The sequence below is a fragment of the Hoplias malabaricus genome, chromosome 3, assembly GCF_029633855.1.
Source record: "Hoplias malabaricus isolate fHopMal1 chromosome 3, fHopMal1.hap1, whole genome shotgun sequence".
Classification (NCBI taxonomy): domain Eukaryota; kingdom Metazoa; phylum Chordata; class Actinopteri; order Characiformes; family Erythrinidae; genus Hoplias; species Hoplias malabaricus.
In genome coordinates this window covers 38,431,342-38,455,725 of record NC_089802.1, presented here as the reverse complement: position 1 = coordinate 38,455,725, position 24,384 = coordinate 38,431,342, and the positions used below count along the sequence as shown (strand labels likewise).

Here is a 24,384-nt window from a genome sequence, read left to right as displayed (position 1 = left end):
TAGCTGTAAACCCTCTGCTTGGCTAGGGCTGTGAAACTGATTGGCTGATTGATGATTGGCTGATTGACTGATTGATGATTTCCATTTGTTTGCAGCAAAAACAAAAATCAGACTAAAACTGACCCAGAAACAGAGCATTCACTGACCTCATACTGATCCCCTGGACACAGACGAGCGAACCCTATCAACCCTGAGAGAGAGAGAGAGAGAGAGAGAGAGAGAGAGAGAGAGAGAGAGAGAGAGAGAGAGATAGAGAGGGAGAGAGAGAGAGAGAGAGAGAGAGAGAGGGAGACAGAGAGAGAGAGAGAGAGAGAGAGAGAGAGAGAGAGAAGGGAAGGGAAGGGAAAAAGCAAGAGAACAGTAGACAGAGGAGGGTGTGGTAGACACAGAGACAGAAGAATGGAAGACGAAGAACAATGGGAGAGAGGATGTGTGTGGAGAGAGAGAGAGAGAGAAAGAGAGAGAGAGAGAGAGATGGAGACAGACGAGGGTGTGGTAGAAGAGGAGGGAAAGAGTAGGAGAGAGAGGTTATATTTTAAGATGTGTTTAAATATACCTTCTGTAACTGAGAGAGAGAATTACCTATAAATAGATAAAAAGAGAGAGAGAGATTTTGTACCTTTCATTTTAATGTGGAGTTCTCCCAGAAGAATCTCCAGCTCTCCCTCCATGGCGCACATGTCCTGCACACACACACACACACACACACACACACATCAACATATACACTACATACAGACTCCAGGCTGTGTCAGTAGTGTGTGTGTGTGTATGTTTGTGTACCTCCAGGCTGTGTCAGTAGTGTGTGTCTGTGTGTGTGTACCTCAAGGCTGTGTCAGTAGTGTGTGTGTGTGATTGTGTGTGCACCTCCAGGGTGTGTCAGTAGTGTGTGTGTGTGTGTGTGTGTATGTGTGTTTACCTCAAGGCTGTGTCAGTAGTGTGTGTCTGTATGTGTGTGTGTGTGATTGTGATTGTGTGTGTGTGTGCACCTCCAGGCTGTGTCAGTAGTGTGTGTCTGTATGTGTGTGTGATTGTGTGTGTGTGTGCACCTCCAGGCTTTGTCAATAGTGTGTGTGTGTGTGTGTTTACCTCAAGGCTGTGTCAGTAGTGTGTGTCTGTATGTGTATGTGTGATTGTGATTGTGTGTGTGTGTGCACCTCCAGGCTGTGTCTGTGGCTGCGGCTGAGCTCTAACAGACTCTCTCTGGACGCTCGAGTGGATGGAGAGAGAGAAAATGCTCTCTTCATGTTCACTGCTCCCTGACAGAGACGCCACTGGATACAATAGGTTTCATACAGCTCCTCCACCTGGACACAACACACACACACACACACACACACACACAAAGCGCTGACTAACTGACCTCTCTGAAATAAAAGATCATTAATGTGATGTAAAGGGATGTAGACGGTACCTTACTGATCTGGAACTCCAAGCGCCTGACGTATCTTTCCAAAGCTCTGATCTCCTGAGATAACAGAGAAAATCTGGATTAACCCCTTCATCTGAAGAGCAACTCCATAAAACCAGGAGACAACTCATTTAACAGAACTGTAACATCACCTACCTTCTCTAAGTCATAGAAGAACGCCTGGAGGACAAAGAAGAAAAGAAATGACTTCAGTCAGAGGACAGAGGACAAAAAAGAAGATAAGACAGGAGAGGAGAGGAGAGGAGAGGAGAAGAAAATATGAGAAGGGAAGAGAAGAAAAGAGGAGATGATGAGAGAAGAGAAGAGAAGAGAAGAGAAGAGAAGAATGGAGAAGAGAGGAGAAAAGAAGATGAAAAAGAAGTGTGGAGTATAAGCGAGAAGAGAGTAGTGAGTAGATGAGACGTGAGAAGAGAAGAGATGGGGAAAAAGAGAAGCAAAACGTGAAGAAAGAAAAGTGAAGTGAAGAAGAATGGAGACAAGAGAACAGTAGAGAAACAAAAGGGAGAGTGGAGAAAAGAGGAGTTGTGAAGAATAGAGAGGAATGGAGAAAATAATATAGGAATGGAGAGGAGAAGAGACAATTGTAGAAGAGTGGAGAAGAGCAGAGAGGAAAAGAGAAGGAAAGAGGAATGGTGAAGAGAGGAATGGAGAAGAGAAAAGGAATCGAGAGGAGAAGAGAGGAAAAGAGAAGGTAAGAGAGGAATGGAGAAAAGAGGAAAGGAATGGAGAAGAGAAGAGAAGAGAGGGATGGAGCATAGAAGAGAGGAATGGAGATGAGAAGGGAAGAGGAATGGAGAGGAAAATTAAAGAGAACAGAAGAGAATTTTAACTGCGGATGGTGAATATTAAAAGAGAAGAAGGGATGAGAAAGAGAGGAAAGGTTTGAGACGTCACCAGTCTGGAGTTTCTTTTACTGTCTCTCTGCTGAGACGAGAGGAAGTCCAGCTCCGTCTGATGGTTTTCCAGATATTCCCTAAGATAGTGAGAGAGCCATGTTATTATCGTGTAATAAACCAGATAAATAACTCAGGATCATCTGGAGTTTATAGAGAACACACTGGTGACATTCGGGCCACTGGTCTGAGCCCTAAGACTGGCAACGAAACCCAGAGCAGTGGACTGACATGTGCCTTGCTCAAGGGCATTTCAGCTGTGTATGTTGAGGGAGAAGAAAGCACTGTTTCTTCACTCCCCATAGCCCCATTGATCCTGCCAGTCCTGGGATTTAATCTGAAAACATTTTGGGTCCATGACCCCTTCTCTATTTAGGCCTGTCACAGGGGTCCAGTGGTCTACGTGGACCCAGAGGGAATCCTGAAATATAGGCCTCACACCCTGAGGAACCCAAGTAGGCGAATCTTAAATAGACCACATCAGCTCATCAGGGGTTGGTTTTTTTTTTTTTAGAAATCCTGGCTCATAAATGGTTTTGTTCGGACAGATTCATTCCACGTGGTTATAAAGGTCTATGCGTACTTCAGTCCTTTCCGTAACGCCTGGAAGATTCTGTCGACCTGCTCCGGCTGCTGCCCCCAGCCTTCTACCATCCGCACTGAGGAGGGAACTCTGGGAGATTTCCCCCCCACGGCTTTGGAGCGAAGGGATCCACGAGCTGAAGACAACCTGAGAAGAACACATGAGAAAGAGATGATAAATAAATAAAGTAAGAGTGGAAGGGAAAGGAGACAAGAAGAGAAGAATAGAAAATAGGACACATTCCATAGCACAATGACAAATAACTAATCAATATTAAAAATAAATGCTTCACACAGGAAACACATCCCTCGGCTCAACTCCGGGGGACAGTGGATGACAAGAGCTCCATGTCCACAGCAAGACTCACTCATCCTCTCAGAGACGTTCACAACCTCAGTCCCAGAGCAAAAAGACAGAGTGTGGACAACATGTAGTGACTTCATCAGTTTACTTACAGAACCACAACATGTTCATCAGCTCAACACGCTCGGAGGAGAACATTGACCTCTGTTCATCAGCTCAACACGCTCGGAGGAGAACATTGACCTCTGTTCATCAGACCAGAGGTTAGTGTTCTCCTCCGAGCGTGTTGAGTCTGATGAACAGAGGTTAGTGTTCTCCTCCGAGCGTGTTGAGTCTGATGAACAGAGGTTAGTGTTCTCCTCCGAGCGTGTTGAGTCTGATAAACAGGGGTCAGTGTTCTCCTCCGAGCGTGTTGAGTCTGATGAACAGGGGTTAGCGTTCTCCTCCGAGCGTGTTGAGTCTGATGAACAGAGGTTAGTGTTCTCCTCCGAGCGTGTTGAGTCTGATGAACAGGGGTTAGCGTTCTCCTCCGAGCGTGTTGAGTCTGATGAACAGGGGTCAGTGTTCTCCTCCGAGCGTGTTGAGTCTGATGAACAGAGGTTAGTGTTCTCCTCCGAGCGTGTTGAGTCTGATGAACAGGGGTTAGCGTTCTCCTCCGAGCGTGTTGAGTCTGATGAACAGAGGTTAGTGTTCTCCTCCGAGCGTGTTGAGTCTGATGAACAGGGGTTAGCGTTCTCCTCCGAGCGTGTTGAGTCTGATGAACAGGGGTCAGTGTTCTCCTCCGAGCGTGTTGAGTCTGATGAACAGAGGTTAGTGTTCGTCTCCAAGCGTGTTGAGTCTGATGAACAGGGGTTAGCGTTCTCCTCCGAGCGTGTTGAGTCTGATGAACAGGGGTCAGTGTTCTCCTCCAAGCGTGTTGAGTCTGATGAACAGGGGTCAGTGTTCTCCTCCGAGCGTGTTGAGTCTGATGAACAGAGGTTAGTGTTCGCCTCCGAGCGTGTTGAGTCTGATGAAAAGAGGTTAGTGTTCTCCTCCGAGCGTGTTGACTCTGATGGACAGAGGTTAGTGTTCTCCTCCGAGCGTGTTGAGTCTGATGAACAGGGGTTAGCGTTCTCCTCCGAGCGTGTTGAGTTTGATGAGCAGAGGTTAGTGTTCTCCTCTGAGCGTGTTGAGTCTGATGAACAGAGTTTAGTGTTCTCCTCCGAGCGTGTTGAGTCTGATGAACAGAGGTCAGTGTTCTCCACCGAGCGTGTTGAGTTTGATGAGCAGAGGTTAGTGTTCTCCTCTGAGCGTGTTGAGTCTGATGAACAGAGTTTAGTGTTCTCCTCCAAGCGTGTTGAGTCTGATGAACAGAGGTTAGTGTTCTCCTCTGAGCGTGTTGAGTCTGATGAACAGAGGTTAGTGTTCTCCTCTGAGTATGTTGAGTCTGATGGACAGAGGTTAGTGTTCTCCTCCGAGTGTGTTGAGTCTGATGAACAGAGGTTAGTGTTCTCCTCTGAGCGTGTTGAGTCTGATGAACAGAGGTCAATGTTCTCCTCCGAGCGTGTTGAGTCTGATGAACAGAGGTCAGTGTTCTCCTCCGAGAGTGTTGAGTCTGATGAACAGAGGTTAGTGTTCTCCTCCGAGCATGTTGAGTCTGATGAGCAGAGGTTAGTGTTCTCCTCTGAGCGTGTTGAGTCTGATGAACAGAGTTTAGTGTTCTCCTCCAAGCGTGTTGAGTCTGATGAACAGAGGTTAGTGTTCTCCTCTGAGCGTGTTGAGTCTGATGAACAGAGGTTAGTGTTCTCCTCTGAGCGTGTTGAGTCTGATGGACAGAGGTTAGTGTTCTCCTCCGAGCGTGTTGAGTCTGATGAACAGAGGTTAGTGTTCTCCTCTGAGCATGTTGAGTCTGATGAACAGAGGTTAGTGTTCTCCTCTGAGCGTGTTGAGTCTGATGGACAGAGGTTAGTGTTCTCCTCTGAGAGTGTTGGGTCTGATGAGCAGAGGTTAGTGTTCTCCTCTGAGCGTGTTGAGTCTGATGGACAGAGATTAGTGTTCTCCTCTGAGTGTTTTGGGTCTGATGAGCAGAGGTTAGTGTTCTCTTCCGAGCGTGTTGAGTCTGATGAATAGAGGTTAGTGTTCTCCTCCGAGCGTGTTGACTCTGATGGACAGAGGTTAGTGTTCTCCTCCGAGCGTGTTGACTCTGATGGACAGAGGTTAGTGTTCTCCTCCGAGCGTGTTGAGTCTGATGAACAGAGGTTAGTGTTCTCCTCCGAGCGTGTTGAGTCTGATGAACAGAGGTTAGTGTTCTCTTCCGAGCGTGTTGAGTCTGATGAATAGAGGTTAGTGTTCTCCTCCGAGCGTGTTGACTCTGATGGACAGAGGTTAGTGTTCTCCTCCGAGCGTGTTGAGTCTGATGAACAGAGGTTAGTGTTCTCCTCCGAGCGTGTTGAGTCTGATGAACAGTGGTTAGTGTTCTCCTCCGAGCGTGTTGAGTCTGATGAGCAGAGGTTAGTGTTCTCCTCTGAGTGTGTTGAGTCTGATGAACAGAGGTTAGTGTTCTCCTCTGAGCGTGTTGAGTCTGATGAACAGAGGTTAGTGTTCTCCTCCGAGCGTGTTGAGTCTGATGAACAGAGGTTAGTGTTCTCCTCCGAGCGTGTTGATTCTGATGAGCAGAGGTTAGTGTTCTCCTCCGAGCGTGTTGAGTCTGATGAACAAAGGTTAGTGTTCTCCTCTGAGCGTGTTGAGTCTGATGAACAGAGGTTAGTGTTCTCCTCTGAGCGTGTTGAGTCTGATGAACAGAGGTTAGTGTTCTCCTCTGAGCGTGTTGAGTCTGATGAACAGAGGTTAGTGTTCTCCTCTGAGCGTGTTGAGTCTGATGAACAGAGGTTAGTGTTCTCCTCTGAGCGTGTTGAGTCTGATGGACAGAGGTTAGTGTTCTCCTCCGAGCGTGTTGAGTCTGATGAGCAGAGGTTAGTGTTCTCCTCTGAGCGTGTTGAGTCTGATGAACAGAGGTTAGTGTTCTCCTCTGAGCGTGTTGAGTCTGATGAACAGAGGTTAGTGTTTGGAGCTTTGTGTGTGTTGACGGAGCGTGTGATTGGTGGAGAACAAGCTAACAGAAAGTTGTCGTTAGTCATATTCCTGGGAGTGAAGTGGGTGAAGCTGTGATCCAGAGTGAAAGTGAACCTGGATGTCTCTCTCTCTGAGGTGTGAGCGCTGTCAGAGCTGTGGATCTGAAGGGGACAATTATGTTGGAAGAGGGCCTTGCATGGTTGTTATGGGTTCCATGTTCCCTGTATATCCAGTTTTTTTCAGCGGGTCTTCTCCACACTCATATCTTCCCCTGGTCCTTACAAACATCTTCTTAACACACTTTGAAAATTAAATAAATTAAAGCCAGGCTCTGTTTTATGACTTGTGCAGTTTACAGCAGTTTTTCATATTCCAGTGACAACACACACACACTGTACTGTACAGTAGAGTAACAGAGCTGACAGATGAGAAAACCATCTGAGGTCCCTAAACACAGCTTCATGTACACACACACAAACACACACACACACACCTGCGGCGGTTGCCCAGTGTGTTGACTCCAGTGAAAGACCGACTCCTCTGCACCATCCCACCTTCAGCCGGACAGTCGAACCTCAGCTTTACAGACATGCCCCCTCCACCTGAAACACACACACACACACACACACACACACACACACACACACACACAGGTTCATGTTCAGTCTCTGATCAAACTGTTCACATCTTCTCTCTGACTCTGATATGCTGCATTTCTGAGTGAAGACACTGATGCATAGTTTAACCGTGTGAACACTGGAGGTTCTAGATACCTGAGTTAATGACCGTGTGACTACTGGAGGCTCTGAGGCAAATGAGTGAATGCTGGAGGTTCTAGATAGCTGACTGAGGGTAAAAGCTGGACGTAGAAGGTCGGTGTGTGTGCTGGTTAGAGGTGGATGATATGGCCCTAAAATAATATGACTTTTCAGGATGCTTTTGTGATAACGATATCTTTGGAGATATTTTATTAATATCAAGACAATAGTCCAGCAAAATACAATAAATGTTAAAGTGTAATTGTAGTGTAAATGTAAGTTTCAAACATTCAGTAGAAACAAAAAATATTGGTTATTTTGTTAAAAAAACTGTAGCTGAACAAAATTCTGATTTTGTATAAAATAAAAAACCTACAGGGCCATTTCATTTACCTCTAACCAAGACACCTACCCACAACATCACATGCTGTCTATCTAGAACCTACATTATTCACAAGCACTCAGTTTCCACACCCAGCATTCACTCAGAACCTCAAGTAGACACCTACCACAAAATAAAAATACAGAAATGTAGTGCATTGGAGGTTCTCGTTAGGTGTGTTGGGGTGAATACTGTAGGTTCTAGATAGTCGAAGGATTGTGAAGAGTTGTGTAAGCAGATTTCAGTCCTGAGGTTCTAGATATGTGAGTTGGGATAAATACTGTAGGTTCTAGATAGTCGAAGGATTGTGAAGAGTTGTGTAAGCAGATTTCAGTCCTGAGGTTCTAGATAGGTGAGTTGGGATAAATACTGTAGGTTCTAGATAGATGAGGGACTGTGAAGAGTTGTGTAAGCAGATTTCAGTCCTGAGGTTCTAGATAGGTGAGGGACTGTGAAGAGTTGTGTAAGCAGATTTCAGTCCTGAGGTTCTAGATAGGTGAGTTGGGGTGAATACTGTATGTTCTAAATAGGTGAGGGATTGTGAAGGGGTGTGTAAGCTGGTTTCTTTCTGGTTTGTTAATAATGGGAAACAGTAGCAGCGCTGTATGAAGACCTTTACTGATGGAGTCTCTGTAAAACTGCAGTAATGTACAGACACAACACGGTATGTTCTGTTAAAGCATTACAATATAATAAGTACAACATATAAACATCTGTAACAATCAAATATAGAACATGTGGCATATCTTTTATAAGTTGCAGATGTCAGTGTGACTTGCTATGTGCGCTAACATACTACTGTAATCCAGCAGGGGGCGCTACAGACACTGGAAGATTAGTGTAGAGGTCGGTTTTTTACTGTTAGGCTTTGCTCTAACAGTCAGTGTCCAACGCTAACAACACACACACAACACTGTTTTACACTTCGTCCTCCTCTTTCCTCTCTCTCTTTTCTCTCGAGGCACGTCTGGATCCAATCTTTAACCTCCTACACAGACAATCATTTCTCTGTCACGTGTGTACACACACACACACACACACACACACACACACACACACACACACACACACACACACAGTTTCAAATTCCTCGGGGTCATCATGTGTTCTCATCTCCTCGCTCTTTAACTGTGGTCTTGCACTATTTATACTCAATTAACATCTCCTTCTCTGCTCTCGTCTTTGCTTAACATCTTAAATTTCTCTCCTTTCTCTTCCTCTGTTTACATCTTCTCGTCAGTTCTGTCGCTCTCTACTCCAGGAAAGTTTTTAAACCCACTTCATCATCCCCTCCGCTCCTCACTCCAGTCCACATCTTTAAGTTGCCCTCCACATGATGTCACCACGAGGGTTTGTTACTCTCTGAGACGTTGGCCTTTTGACTGGTTTGCATTGACTTTTAGATTTAGTTGGAGTTTTCTTAGCCTTTAAGATGAGCCTGAGCCATTACTATGTTTTTAAGCAACCTTTACTGAACCCTTAAAAGGGCACAGGGAAAAAGAAGCAAGGGAGAGAGCAGCAATTTGGGCTCTGGACTTGGTATGTAGCAAGATGCAGGGGCTTCGCAGGCAAACAGACATCCTCCTGTGTAACGGGGACCTATACATCTCAGGACCCACCAGACAAGTCCAGACAAACACACACACACACACACACACACACACATACATAAACAACATATGTTTTTTATGTTGTCTTTTAAACAACAATAACCTCCCTAAAGTAACCCAAAACTAGCCAGAGGGGTGGCCGCTGAGCATGCTGGGAGCTCCCCTGTGACTTCCCCAGCCCGTCCCATACTCCCGTAAATATATATATATTTATAAATGAAGCCAAAAAAAAAATAAAAAATGCCTAATATTTTTGCATCAATGCGGTACATGAAGTAATTTCAAAAGGTTTTTTTCAGTGTATAGCAGCAAGTGACACAACGTCAAAGAAATATAAACACCCAGATTACACAGCAACATCCAACAAGTCTATTGGTCTGTACTGTCATTTCTCTGTATAGCGTTTTAATTAATAGATGGTGTGTAGCAATCTGTAGTGGTTGCATTTCAGTTTGCTGCATGCTGTGCAAAGGTACATCCTCAGAAAGGTTTTAAGTGAAAATATATTTGGTGATTGGCTGTAAGTGGGTCTCTCCTGGGGAATTTGTTTTGGATTTGTGACTCTTCTAGACAGAGAGAGAGAGAGAGAGAGAGAGAGAGAGAGAGAAAGAGAGAGAGAGAGAAAGCGAGAGAGAGACAGAGAGAGAGAGAGAGGAAACGAGAGGAGAACAAGAACAGAAGGACATGATTTAATGAAGAATGCAGAACTGTCTCTCTCTCCAGAGCTATAACTCATGTTCTGTTTCCTACAGGAGGAAGACGAGGGACTCACAGGACGTTCTGTCTGAAATTTTTAGACAAGGAGATGGGGACCGTCAAACAACATCTACCAGCGCTCACAGTAACAGCTCCATCATCAAACTACTCCTACAGGGTTCACCTGAGCCTGGCTTTATATTCCACAGTCCAGAGGCAGCAACAGAGTCTTAGCAACAGGTACAGTCACTACTTTACAAGGCTTTACACTTAGCCGTTGGACCATTTCTGTGAGGATCTGATGACATTCTGCCACATGGACACCAGTGGTGTCAGTTGCAGATGTTGGCTGATGAGTTCTGGATCACAAACCCATTGTCTGTAGCCAGGAAACCCACACAGACACGGGGAGAACACACCACACTCCTCACAGACAGTCACCCGGAGGAAACCCACGCAGACACAGGGAGAACACACCACACTCCCCACAGACAGTCACCTGGAGGAAACCCACACAGACACAGAGAGAACACACCACACTCCTCACAGACAGTCACCCAGAGGAAACCCATGCAGACACAGGGAGAACACACCACACTCCTCACAGACAGTCACCCGGAGGAAACCCACACAGACACAGGGAGAACACACCACACTCCCCACAGACAGTCACCCGGAGGAAACCCACACAGACACAGGGAGAACACACCACACTCCCCACAGACAGTCACCTGGAGGAAACCCACACAGACACAGGGAAAACACACCACACTCCTCACAGACAGTCACCCAGAGGAAACCCATGCAGACACAGGGAGAACACACCACACTCCTCACAGACAGTCACCCGGAGGAAACCCACACAGACACAGGGAGAACACACCACACTCCCCACAGACAGTCACCCAGAGGAAACCCACGCAGACACAGGGAGAACACACCACACTCCTCGCAGACAGTCACCCAGAGGAAACCCACGCAGACACAGGGAGAGCACACCACACTCCTCACAATCAGTCACCCAGAGCGGGACTCGAATTGTTGCTTCCACACACATAATCTCCATCCAGATTGCTCAGTTTTATTTGTCACTGTTCTTTGTGTAGTTTCTCAAATGCCACTAAGAGTCTTCATCCTTAATCTGCTTTTTGTTATTTTCTGTGAATACAAACCCTCCCGCTGTGAGGGACAGCGCTGTTGGGACAAAGAGTATTTCTCTAAGCAGGAGCCCCTCGTAAACACTGAGCCATTCTCCTGGGAGTGATTTACCCATGTAGGCCAGCCCCAGATCTATGTTTCTCTCCATGCTCCCGGTCCATGCTCTCACTCCACAGAAGTGAGCTCAGTGCTGTCTCCCTGCTCCTGTCCTGAGACAGTGTGTGTTTATTAGACACGGGAAAGGGAAGAAACATAGTCACGTTACTGAATGAACCAATCACACAGCTTCTGCATGTGCATTGTGCATTCCACACCAGAGCCCGGTAGAACCGAACCTCAGACCCGTCATTTGAACCGTGCTCGGGCTCAAAAACAGCTTTCACACTTGAGCAAACGCACCCCCCAGAGTGAGCAGAACTAGCTGCAGTGTGACGTACCACTGAGAATCCCACCACCGAGACAGGGAAAGGTACCACCAGAGTGACCACGTTCTCAGAGTGTGTACCACACACAGACAAACGGCCTGAACAGTGAATGATTCTCATTACTCTGAAATGTTAGTGTTGACCTCAGGTCACTCCAAAGATCCGAGAGAGCGAAGCCAAATGCAAAACAAGCCTGGTCCTCCACTCCATCTGTGATTTACTGTAATTTACTGAAGCTCCTCACAGAGCTGCAATTAGCTCTAACCATCTGTGTTTAAGGTGGTTTGGAAAATCCCCCTCGAATTTACTTCATGAAAACAGTCCACATTAACAGAACACCAGCTGAGAGAGAGAGAGAGGGGGGGGGGGGGGAGAGAGAGAGAGAGAGAGAGAGAGAGAGGGATAAAGAGAGAGAGAGAGAGAGAGAGAGTTCATCTCACTGTGGGCCTGGAGATGTAAACACTGCCATTCAGTTCAGTCCTAATTCATCTGTAAACGGCTTCCACAACTGGTGCTGTCACAAAGCGGCAGGAAAAACTGCCTCAGAGAGAGAGGGAGAACCACTGAGAGTAACCAAAGCTCCAGTGACCCTCTCTCAGAACAAATGGAAAAAACACTGAGAAGAACCAAGACACAGAACAAGAGCCTGCCTCAGGACACAACGCAGGACCACTGAGAGAAAGGAGAACCTCCCTGAGAACAAGGGGAAGAAGCACTGATCAATCAGAGACATCAGGAACCATTCAAGAGTCCAACCCATCATTAAATCATCGTTATGTTCTCTGACCAACAGCAAAGAGAGACAGAGTGTGTGTGTGTGTGTGTGAGAGAGAGAGAGAGAGAGAGAGAGAAAGATGACTGTCAAGAACATGAATAAACAAACAAAATACATCTGTCCTCTCACACGGAGCACATGGTGTTCATCACTCGCTCCAAACTCACATCAAAAGCAGTCAAAACTGTCTCCCTGCCTTAGCTACAATGTCTTCATGTCTCAACAATGTCTCCCTGCCTTAGCTACAATGTCTTCATGTCTCAACAATGCCTCTCTGCCTTAGCTACAATGTCTTCATGTCTCAACAATGTCTCCCTGCCTTAGCTACAATGTCTTTGTTGAGACATGATGTCTCCCTGGCTTAGCTACAATGTCTTTATGTCTCAACAAAGTCTTGCTGCTTTAGCTACAATGTCTTCATGTCTCAATAATGTCTTCATGTCTCAACAATATCTCCCTGCCTTAGCTACAATGTCTTCATGTCTCAACAATGTCTCCCTGCCTTAGCTACAATGTCTTCATGTCTCAACCATGTCTCCCTGCCTTAGCTACAATGTCTTCATGTCTCAACAATATCTCCCTGCCTTAGCTACAATGTCTTCATGTCTCAACAATGTCTCCCTGCCTTAGCTACAATGTCTTCATGTCTCAACAATGTCTCCATGCCTTAGCTACAATGTCTTCATGTTTCAACAATGTTTCCCTGGCTTATAAACAATGTCTTCATGTCTCAACAAAGTCTTACTGCTTTAGCTACAATGTCTTCATGTCTCAACAATGTCTCCCTTCCTTAGCTACAATGTTTTCATGTCTCAACGATGTCTCCCTGCCTTAGCTACAATGTCTTCATGACTCAACAATGCCTCCCTGCCTTAGCTACAATGTCTTCGTGTCTCAACAATGTCTCCCTGCCTTAGCTACAATGTCTTCATGACTCAACAATGCCTCCCTGCCTTAGCTACAATGTCTTCATGTCTCAACAATGTCTCCCTGCCTTAGCTACAATGTCTTCATGTCTCAACAATGTCTCCCTGGCTAATATACAATGTCTTCATGTCTCAACAATGTCTGCCTGCCTTAGCTACAATGTCTTCATGTCTCAACAATATCTTCATGTCTCAACAATGTCTCCCTGCCTTAGCTACAATGTTTTCATGTCTCAACGATGTCTCCCTGCCTTAGCTACAATGTCTTCATGACTCAACAATGCCTCCCTGTCTTAGCTACAATGTCTTCATGTCTCAACAATGTCTCCCTGCCTTAGCTACAATGTCTTCATGTCTCAACAATGTCTCCCTGCCTTAGCTACAATGTCTTCATTTCTCAACTATGTCTCCCTGCTTTAGCTACAATGTCTTCATGTCTCAACAATGTCTCACTGGCTTAAATACAATGTTTTCATGACTCAAAAATGTCTTCCTCTCTCAATGACCTTTCCCTGTCTCAACATCTCTGTCTTAATAAGCTATCCCTCTCTTAACAAAGTTTTGTTGTCTCAATATCATCTCCCTGTATCAAAAATTCTCCCAGTCACAAAAAAATCTCCCAATCTTAATAAAATCTCCTCATCTTTATAACATCTCCCAGTCTCAATAACATCTCTCTATCTCAATAATATCTCCCCGTCTCAATAACATCTCTCCATCTCAATAACATCTCCCCGTCTCAATAACATCTCCTCGTCTCAATAACATCTCTCAGTCTCAATAACATCTCTCCATCTCAATAACATCTCTCCATCTCAAAAACATCTGCCTGTCTCAGTGGCATCTTTTTGTCACAATAATTTCTCCATGTTCCCACAACCTCTTCCTGTCTCAGTATGGTCTCCATGTCTCCGTAATGTCTCCCTGTTTCTCTGCTGACTGCTGACTCGACAGAGCTGAGCTGAACTGAACTGAAAACGCTGGGTGAAGACATGTCCACAAACATTGCGTGTGTGTGTGTGTGTGTGTGTATGTGTGTGCACGTATGTGTGTGCGTATGCGTGTGTGTATGTCTGTGTGCATATGCGTGTGTGTGCATATGCATGTGTGTGTGTGTGTGTGTGTGTGTGTGAAAGAGTCTAAATAAACAGAACCCGATGGACTAAAGATGACCCGACTCTGGACGCAGTGCTAGTGTCCACTGCAGGGGTCTCACCCTCTCAAAGGGGCGCATAATAAAACATAAGAGGGCTGTCCAGATTAAATATTAGCCCAGGGATCATGTCCAACTTTGTGATCCTGCCTTCGTAACTCTTACTAAAGGCATCAGCAAACACATGACTCTAAATCATAGATAAAGAGTCAGAGATATCCTTCCATCCCCTCGTCTGTTTTTCTTCTCTCTGCCAACAACAAGGGAAACAGATTTGGAAACATCCTGTGGATTCAGTGTCCTCTATTAGGGCTTTAAAAATACTTATATTATGGAGATAATACACTCACACCTGTGGACAGTCACACACATTCACACCTGTGGACAATCACACACACTCACACCTGTGGACAGTCACACACACTCACACCTGTGGACAGTCACACACACTCACACCTGTGGACAGTCACACACACTCACACCTGTGGACAATCACACACACTCACACCTGTTAAATTACGCCCACTCACACCTGTTTAATTACACCCACTTACACCTGTGGACAATTACACACACTCACACCTGTTTAATTACACCCACTTACACCTGTGGACAATTACACACACTCACACCTGTGGACAGTCACACACACTCACACCTGTTAAATTACGCCCACTCACACCTGTTTAATTACACCCACTTACACCTGTGGACAATTACACACACTCACACCTGTGGACAATTACACACACTCACACCTGTGGACAGTCACACACACTCACACCTGTTTAATTACACCCACTTACACCTGTGGACAATTACACACACTCACACCTGTTTAATTACACACACTCACACCTGTGGACAGTTACACACACTCAAACCTGTTTAATTACACACACTCAAACCTGTTTAATTACACACACTCACACCTGTGGACAGTCACACACACTCACACCTGTTAAATTACGCCCACTCACACCTGTGGACAATTTTGCCCACTCACACCTGTTTAATTACACACACTCACACCTGTGGACAGTCACACACACTCACACCTGTTAAATTACGCCCACTCACACCTGTTTAATTATACCCACTTACACCTGTGGACAATTACGCCCACTCACACCTTTTTAATTACACACACTCACACCTGTACACAGTCACACACACTCACACCTGTGGACAGTCACACACACTCACACCTGTGGACAGTCACACACACTCACACCTGTGGACAGTTACACACACTCACACCTGTGGACAGTCACACACACTCACACCAGTGGACAGTCACACACACTCACACCTGTGGACAGTCACACACACTCACACCTGTGGACAGTCACACACACTCACACCTGTGGACAGTCACACACACTCACACCAGTGGACATTCACACACACTCACACCTGTGGACAGTCACACACACTCACACCTGTGGACAGTCACACTCACTCACATCTGTGGACAGTTACACACACTCACACCTGTGGACAGTCACACACACTCACACCTGTGGACAGCAAAACACACTCACACCTGTCGACAGTTACACACACTCACATCTGTGGAGAGTCACACACACTCAAACCTGTGGACAGTCAAACACACACACACCTGTGAACAGTCACACACACTCACACCTGTGGACAGTCACACACACTCACACCTGTGGACAGTCACACACACTCACACCTGTGGACAGTCAAACACACACACACCTGTGGACAGTCACACACACTCACACCTGTCGACAGTTACACACACTCACACCTGTGGACAGTCACACACATACACACCTGTGGACAGTCACACACACTCACACCTGTGGACAGTCAAACACATACACACCTGTGGACAGTCACACACACTCACACCTGTTAAATTACGCCCACTCACACCTGTTTAATTACACACACTCACACCTGTGGACAATTACACACACTCACACCTGTGGACAATTACACACACTCACACCTGTTAAATTACGCCCACTCACACCTGTTTAATTACACACACTCACACCTGTGGACAATTACACACACTCACACCTGTGGACAATTACACACACTCACACCTGTGGACAGTCACACACACTCACACCTGTTTATTTACACCCACTTACACCTGTGGACAATTACACACACTCACACCTGTGGACAATTACACACACTCACACCTGTGGACAGTCACACACACTCACACCTGTTTAATTACACCCACTTACACCTGTGGACAATTACACACACTCACACCTGTTTAATTACACACACTCACACCTGTTTAATTACACACACTCACACCTGTGGACAATCACACACACTCACACCTGTTAAATTACGCCCACTCACACCTGTTTAATTACACCCACTTACACCTGTGGACAATTTTGCCCACTCACACCTGTTTAATTACACACACTTACACCTGTGGACAATTACGCCCACTCACACCTTTTTAATTACACACACTCACACCTGTGGACAATTACACACACTCACACCTGTGGACAGTCACACACACTCACACCTGTTTAATTACACCCACTTACACCTGTGGACAATTACACACACTCACACCTGTGGACAGTCACACACACTCACACCTGTTTAATTAAACACACTCACACCTGTGGACAATTACACACACTCACACCTGTGCACAGTCACACACACTCACACCTGTGGACAATTACACACACTCACACCTGTTTAATTACACCCACTCACACCTGTGGACAATTAAACACACTCACACCTGTGGACAGTCTCACACCTGTTTAATTACACCCACTTACACCTGTGGACAATTACACACACTCACACCTGTGGACAATTACACACACTCACACCTGTGGACAATTACACCCACTCACACCTGTGGACAGTCACACACACTCACACCTGTTTAATTACACACACTCACACCTGTGGACAATTACACACACTCACACCTGTGGACAGTCACACACACTCACACCTGTTTAATTAAACACACTCACACCTGTGGACAATTACACACACTCACACCTGTGGACAATTACACACTCTCACACCTGTGAACAGATACACACACTCAAACCTGTTTAATTACACACACTCACACCTGTGGACAGTTACACACACTCACACCTGTTTAATTACACCCACTTACACCTGTGGACAATTACGCCCACTCACACCTGTTTAATTACACACACTCACACCTGTGGACAGTCACACACACTCACACCTGTTTAAGTATACCCACTTACACCTGTGGACAATTACACACACTCACACCTGTGGACAATTACACACACTCACACCTGTGCACAGTCACACACACTCACACCTGTGGACAATTACACACACTCACACATGTTTAATTACACCCACTCACACCTGTGGACAATTAAACACATACACACCTGTGGACAGTCTCACACCTGTTTAATTACACCCACTTACACCTGTGGACAATTACACACACTCACACCTGTGGACAATTACACCCACTCACACCTGTGGACAGTCACACACACTCACACCTGTTTAATTACACACACTCACACCTGTGGACAGTCACACACACTCACACCTGTTTAATTACACACACTCACACCTGTGGATAATTACACACACACACACCTGTGGACAATTACACACACTCACACCTGTGGACAGTCACACACACTCACACCTGTTTATTTACACCCACTTACACCTGTGGACAATTACACACACTCACACCTGTTTAATTACACACACTCAAACCTGTGGACAATTACACACACTCACACCTGTTTAATTACACACACTCAAACCTGTTTAATTACACACACTCACACCTGTGGACAGTTACACACACTCAAACCTGTTTAATTACACACACTCACACCTGTGGACAGTTACACACACTCACACCTGTTCAATTACACACACTCACACCTGTTTAATTACACAAACTCACACCTGTGGACAGTTACACACACTCAAACCTGTTTAATTACACACACTCAAACCTGTTTAATTACACACACTCACACCTGTGGACAGTCACACACACTCACACCTGTTTAGTTACACACACTCACACCTGTGGACAGTTATACACACTCACACCTGTGGACAGTCACACACACTCACACCTGTTTAATTACACACACTCAAACCTGTTTAATTACACACACTCACACCTGTGGACAGTCACACACACTCACACCTGTGGACAGTTACACACACTCACACCTGTTTAATTACACACACTCACACCTGTGGACAGTCACACACACTCACACCTGTTTAATTACACACACTCACACCTGTGGACAGTCACACACACTCACACCTGTTTAATTACACACACTCACACCTGTGGACACTTACACACACTCACCCAGTCACTCACAGCTGTAGTGATAAGTATAAGATGATGATGAATACTGAAGTGCAGTTATGTGAGATATTATGAGAAATGAAGCATGTCGTATTTTGTCTCATTAATGCCTTCATAAAAAATGACTAAATACTGAATTCACAGGAAGTGTGAACAAATCTGTTTTCCTTGGTGTTTGGCAGGGAGTAGAAAAACAGACGAGGGGAGGGAGGGATGGCTCTGACTCGTTCTCTGTGATTTAGTGCCATGTGTTTGGTGAAATCAAAGCAAAGAGAGGGAACCTGCCACAGTCCTGGCGCTGCTGCCTCATCAGACGCGAGCGAAGTGTGGAGCGTCTCGGATCAAAGGAGCGTCAGGGAAGGGGAGAATATTCCTGGGAAGAGAAGGGCCATTTTTGTGGGGGGCTAATGGGAGAAATCCCACCGGGGACTGAGTGTAGCCAGAACAGACAAGAATCAGGACGAGGGAAAGGGCAGCGTAACACTGACCCTGGGAAAGACTTCGCTCTGCTGGTGGACACTGGAATTTAACTGGTCTCAATAACATTTACTATTTTGTCAGGAATTCAATACAGTGTTACCCCAAATGTTGAGCTTGTGTGTGTGTGTGTGTATGTGTGTGTGTGTATTGAATATATATAAAAAGCCCTGAATGAATAAATGGATGGATGAATGAATGTATCAGTTTTCTGTATCGGATTTGAATTCAGAGTATAATAAGTGTGAACTCAAATCTGTCACAACAGAAGTGAAATTCACTTTACAGGAACACTAGGTTTTTTGAGGTGTTTGCTCCTGAGGCTCCCCCTAGTGTAATTCATTTTTACAGCACTGTACTGAAATGACTGTTGAGGGGAGGGAGTTGGGGTGGTTTCCTACCCTCGTTCAAAGGTTACACAGTGCAGTTTCTGCAGTGCTGACCCCAGAAAAGCAACGATAGAGGCTCTATTCTCTCTGTTACAGCTCAGTGGAGCATCACAATGGTTTTGAAGCTGTAATTGTAAGGTAAAATATTATGTACTGTTTCTTTAAATGCATTGTGTAATTTTGTTGCCAAGCAGCAAAAAAATATTAACTCTGGACCTCTAAGATTTATAATGCATGTGTTTATGGTATTTCCTCACTATTCATCTCACAGTCTTCATCCTCAGATCTATTTATATTTTATACATTATTTAATCTCATTATTCAAAGCCAGATGTGTAAAAGACTTGTGTCTGATGTAGCTCTCTCTCTCTCTCTCTCTGTCACTCACTCTCTCTCTCTCTGTTTCTCTCTCTCCTCTCTCTGTCTCTCTCCTCTCTCTCTCTCTCTCTCTCTCTATCTCTCTCTCTCTGTCTCTCTCTCTCTCTCCTCTCTCTGTCTCTCTCTCTCTCTCTCTCTCTGTTTCTCTCTCTCTCCTCTCTCTGTCTCCCTCCTCTCTCTCTCTCTCTCTCTCTCTCTCTCTCTCTCTCTCTCTCTCTCTCGCTGTCTCACTCTCTCCTCTCTCTGTCTCTCTCTCTCTCTCTCTCTCTCTCTCTCTCTCTCTCTCTCTCTCTCTCTCTCGCTGTCTCACTCTCTCCTCTCTCTCTCTCTCTCTCTCTCTCTCTCGCTCTCTCTCTCTCTCTCTCTTGCTCTCTCTCTCTCACGCTCTCTCTCTCTCTTGCTCTCTCTCTCTCACTCTCTCTCTCTCTCTCTCTCTCTCTCTCTCTCTCTCTCTCTCTCGCTCGCTCTCTTTCTCTCTCTCGTGACTGATCATGTCCTCCTCTGTTTACAGCTCTCGAGAGGATGGACAGGAGAGTGTTAGTCACGAATGAACCCTGTCTCCCTCAGAGTCCCTCTCTGAGGACACCTCTCTCACCCTCCCTCACTCACACAGTAAGGGGAATTCCACCCACTTTCCAAATTTTTCATTCATCCAGAGTTTTTTCTCCTGAAATGAATTTTCTCCTTCATGAATGTGCCCCACTTTACCGCCCTGAGAGCTTCTCTACTCTTCTGGGGAGGCCTTACACTACACGGAGGAACATTTGTGTGAGGACCTGATTGCATTCAGCTAATCAGTGAGGTCTGGTACTGATGTTGGGTGATTAGTTCTGGATCACAAACCCCACTCTGAATCATCCCACACACACACACACACACATACACACACACACATACGTTTGAGAAGGTTGAGGTGATGATGTAACATTAGCCAGAGCAAATTGCCCGTGCTGTAGGATGGAGGCTGTCGTTAATCTGCCGAAGCCTCACAGGAGAGTAACAGAGCAGGGAGATGTCGTTATTCACTGCTTCATTTATGAGCTGGTGAACTCCTAATGGAACGGTAGCGACGGCACTGAGGAAACACACAGCCTCAGTGTGTTTAAAGGATTTTAAAGAGAGATTAAGAGAGCAGTCGGGACTGAGGAGAGTGAACATCCATCTTGAACGTGAGGGTGAACTGCACTTGGCCGGAGCAGGCCTCGGCCGTGCCAGATGACAGGAACATTTCTCAGAGGGAGAGAGAGAGGGAGAGAGCGAGAGAGAGAGAAAGAGAGAGAGGGAGGAGGAGGAGTGGGGGGTTACCTTGGGGAAAAGAAGGAATTTGACAAGGTAGGAAACTCTAATGAGCCAAAATCAGATGTTTTTGAAACAGCCGCCAGGGAATAAACCGCCCCATGAAGAGGACGCTGATCTCTTTCACATACGCTCTCCCACTTTCTCCACAGCTTAAAGGGGAACTGCATCGTTTTCCCGACACACTCACCCAGTCACTCACACACTCACCCAGTCATTCACACACTCACCCAGTCACTTACACACCCACCCAGTCACTCACACACTCACCCAGTCACTTACACACTCACCCAGTCCCTCACACACTCACCCAGTCACTTACACACTCACCCAGTCAGTCACACACTCACCCAGTCACTTACACTCCCAACCAGTCACTTACACACCCACCCAGTCACTCACACACTCACCCAGTCACTCACACACTCACCCAGTCACTTACACACTCACCCAGTCAGTCACACACTCACCCAGTCACTTACACTCCCAACCAGTCACTTACACACCCACCCAGTCACTCACACACTCACCCAGTCACTTACACACTCACCCAGTCACTCACATACTCACCCAGTCACTTACACACTCACCCAATCAGTCACACACTCACCCAGTCACTTACACTCCCAACCAGTCACTTACACACCCACCCAGTCACTCACACACTCACCCAGTCACTCACACACTTACCCAGTCACTTACACACTCACCCAGTCACTCACAAACTCACCCAGTCACTTACACACTCACCCAGTCACTCACACACTCACCCAGTCACTTACACACTCACCCAGTCACTCACACACTCACCTAGTCACTTACACACTCACCCAGTCACTCACACACTCACCTAGTCACTTACACACTCACCCAGTCACTCACACACTCACCTAGTCACTTACACACTCACCCAGTCACTCACACACTCACCTAGTCACTTACACACTCACCCAGTCACTCACACACTCACCTAGTCACTTACACACTCACCCAGTCACTCACACACTCACCTAGTCACTTACACACTCACCCAGTCACTCACACACTCACCTAGTCACTTACACACTCACCCAGTCACTCACACACTCACCTAGTCACTTACACACTCACCTAGTCACTTACACACTCACCCAGTCACTCACACACTCACCTAGTCACTTACACACTCACCCAGTCACTCACACACTCACCTAGTCACTTACACACTCACCCAGTCACTCACACACTCACCTAGTCACTTACACACTCACCCAGTCACTCACACACTCACCTAGTCACTTACACACTCACCCAGTCACTCACACACTCACCTAGTCACTTACACACTCACCCAGTCACTCACACACTCACCTAGTCACTTACACACTCACCCAGTCACTCACACACTCACCTAGTCACTTACACACTCACCTAGTCACTTACACACTCACCCAGTCACTCACACATTCACCTGTGGACACTTTCTCCTGTTTAAACACAGTTTACTTTTGAAACTGTGATTCATCCAGGCCACTAGGTTTCACTCCAATGGCTGAAGAAAAAACATGATGCATGATGTAATGAAAACAACACCTAGAGCAGTGTGTGTGTGTGTGTGTGTGCGCGTGTGTGTGTGTGTTTTGTGGGTATGCATGTGCGTGAGTGTTTGTTGTGAGTGTGTGTGTGTGAGAGAGAGAGGTTGTATAAGTGCTCTCTTTATGGTCCAGGTGTACTCAACAGTGCAAGACGGGTTCCCTTAAGTTGTTCCCACACTTTATTAAGGTTCTCCCCCATAAATAACCAGAGTCTGGGTTCTACAGAGCTCCGTCAGTCTCTCCTCCCCTCTCACTTCTCTCTCTCTCTCTCTCTCTCTCTCTCTCTCTCTCTCTCTCTCTCTCTCTCCAGAGAGCAGAAAAGGCCAGAGGCTCTTGGCAAACAATCCCAAAGCCACGTGTCCCAAACACAAGGAACTGATTTGGAGCCTCTGTCTTTTCCCAACATTCATTTCACCGCTGTCAGAACAAAACCCCGTATCTCCACAACAGCATAACCGTGAATAATTAATGCACATAACACAGGAGAGAGAATTCAAAGTGCCGAATCAAATCTCACCACCAGACTGTTGTCGTGTCCTAAGCCACATCACTGGTGTGTTCTGTTTGTTGGTGGACACATGTGTCTCAGAGAATTCCCCCGTGACGAACAACACTCACATTCCCCCACATCCCATCTGCAGTGTAAAATCCACAGCGTTCCTGCAGGGAACACACCGCAGACACCCAGGAATTACCCTGCAACCAAAAGCAGTGAGAGCTGATCCCAACACAGTGTTTAAATCCCGTCCCCGACCTTGAGTATAAACACATAAGAAGCCCGGCTTCTGCTAATGAGCCTTTCATCACTGTGGTCGACCCTGACCACGGTCAGAACCCGAGGGGCTTCAGGACCCTGGGGGAAAGCTTTGTGAAGTGGCCAAGGTCCAGTTCTGGACGTTATTAAACAGGTTCCGATGTTTATATCACATTTTCTTTAGAAACAAAAACAACACTTTCCTGTCAGCTTCTGCCGAGAGAACTCCACCGATTTAAAGGGGACATCTATGATTGAGGGGAACTGCAGTTCTCTCTGGTTTGTTTACATTCAGAAGTTCTGCATCTTTTAAGGTGGAGCGGTGTGTGTGAGTAAGAAGTGACTGTATCTTTTAAGGTGGAGCGGTGTGGGTGAGTAAGAAGTGACTGTATCTTTTAAGGTGGAGCGGTGTGTGTGAGTAAGAAGCGACTGTATCTTTTAAGGTGGAGCGGTGTGTGTGAGTATGAAGCGACTGTATCTTTTAAGGTGGAGCGGTGTGTGTGAGTATGAAGCGACTGTATCTTTTAAGGTGGAGCGGTGTGGGTGAGTAAGAAGTGACTGTATCTTTTAAGGTGGAGCGGTGTGTGTGAGTAAGAAGCGACTGTATCTTTTAAGGTGGAGCGGTGTGTGTGAGTAAGAAGCGACTGTATCTTTTAAGGTGGAGCGGTGTGTGTGAGTAAGAAGCGACTGTATCTTTTAATGTGGAGCGGTCCGTAGGTGTGAGTGTGTGAGTGAATGTGTGAGTGAGTGTTGCCCTGTGAAGGACTGGCGCCCCCTACAGGGTGTGTTCCTGCCCTGCGCCCAGTGATTCCGGGTAGGCTCAGCACCCACCACCGCCATGAACTGGATAAGGGTTACAGAAAATGAATGAATGAATATATTAAAGTACACACTACATTAAAAGGTTAAATCATTAACAAATCTCTGCTGGAGCTGACAGGGTTAATGTCGACTGATGGAGGACACACCGTGAGGTCAGTATTCATT

General features: G+C 46.2%; 1 protein-coding gene across 1 annotated transcript in view; it reads right to left on the bottom strand.

The window, feature by feature from the left end:
- Positions 1 to 24,384, bottom strand: part of ripor3 (RIPOR family member 3) — a 74,665-nt gene that overhangs the window by 28,143 nt on the left and 22,138 nt on the right. The window contains exons 2-9 of the mRNA XM_066664783.1: positions 6,756 to 6,864; positions 2,909 to 3,055; positions 2,327 to 2,405; positions 1,568 to 1,591; positions 1,415 to 1,468; positions 1,158 to 1,307; positions 620 to 683; positions 147 to 190 (exon numbers count right to left, since the gene is read on the bottom strand). Of these exons, the coding sequence (XP_066520880.1) occupies positions 147 to 190; positions 620 to 683; positions 1,158 to 1,307; positions 1,415 to 1,468; positions 1,568 to 1,591; positions 2,327 to 2,405; positions 2,909 to 3,055; positions 6,756 to 6,853 (660 nt within the window). The 5' untranslated portion in view covers positions 6,854 to 6,864. The remainder of the gene's footprint in view (positions 1 to 146; positions 191 to 619; positions 684 to 1,157; positions 1,308 to 1,414; positions 1,469 to 1,567; positions 1,592 to 2,326; positions 2,406 to 2,908; positions 3,056 to 6,755; positions 6,865 to 24,384) is intronic.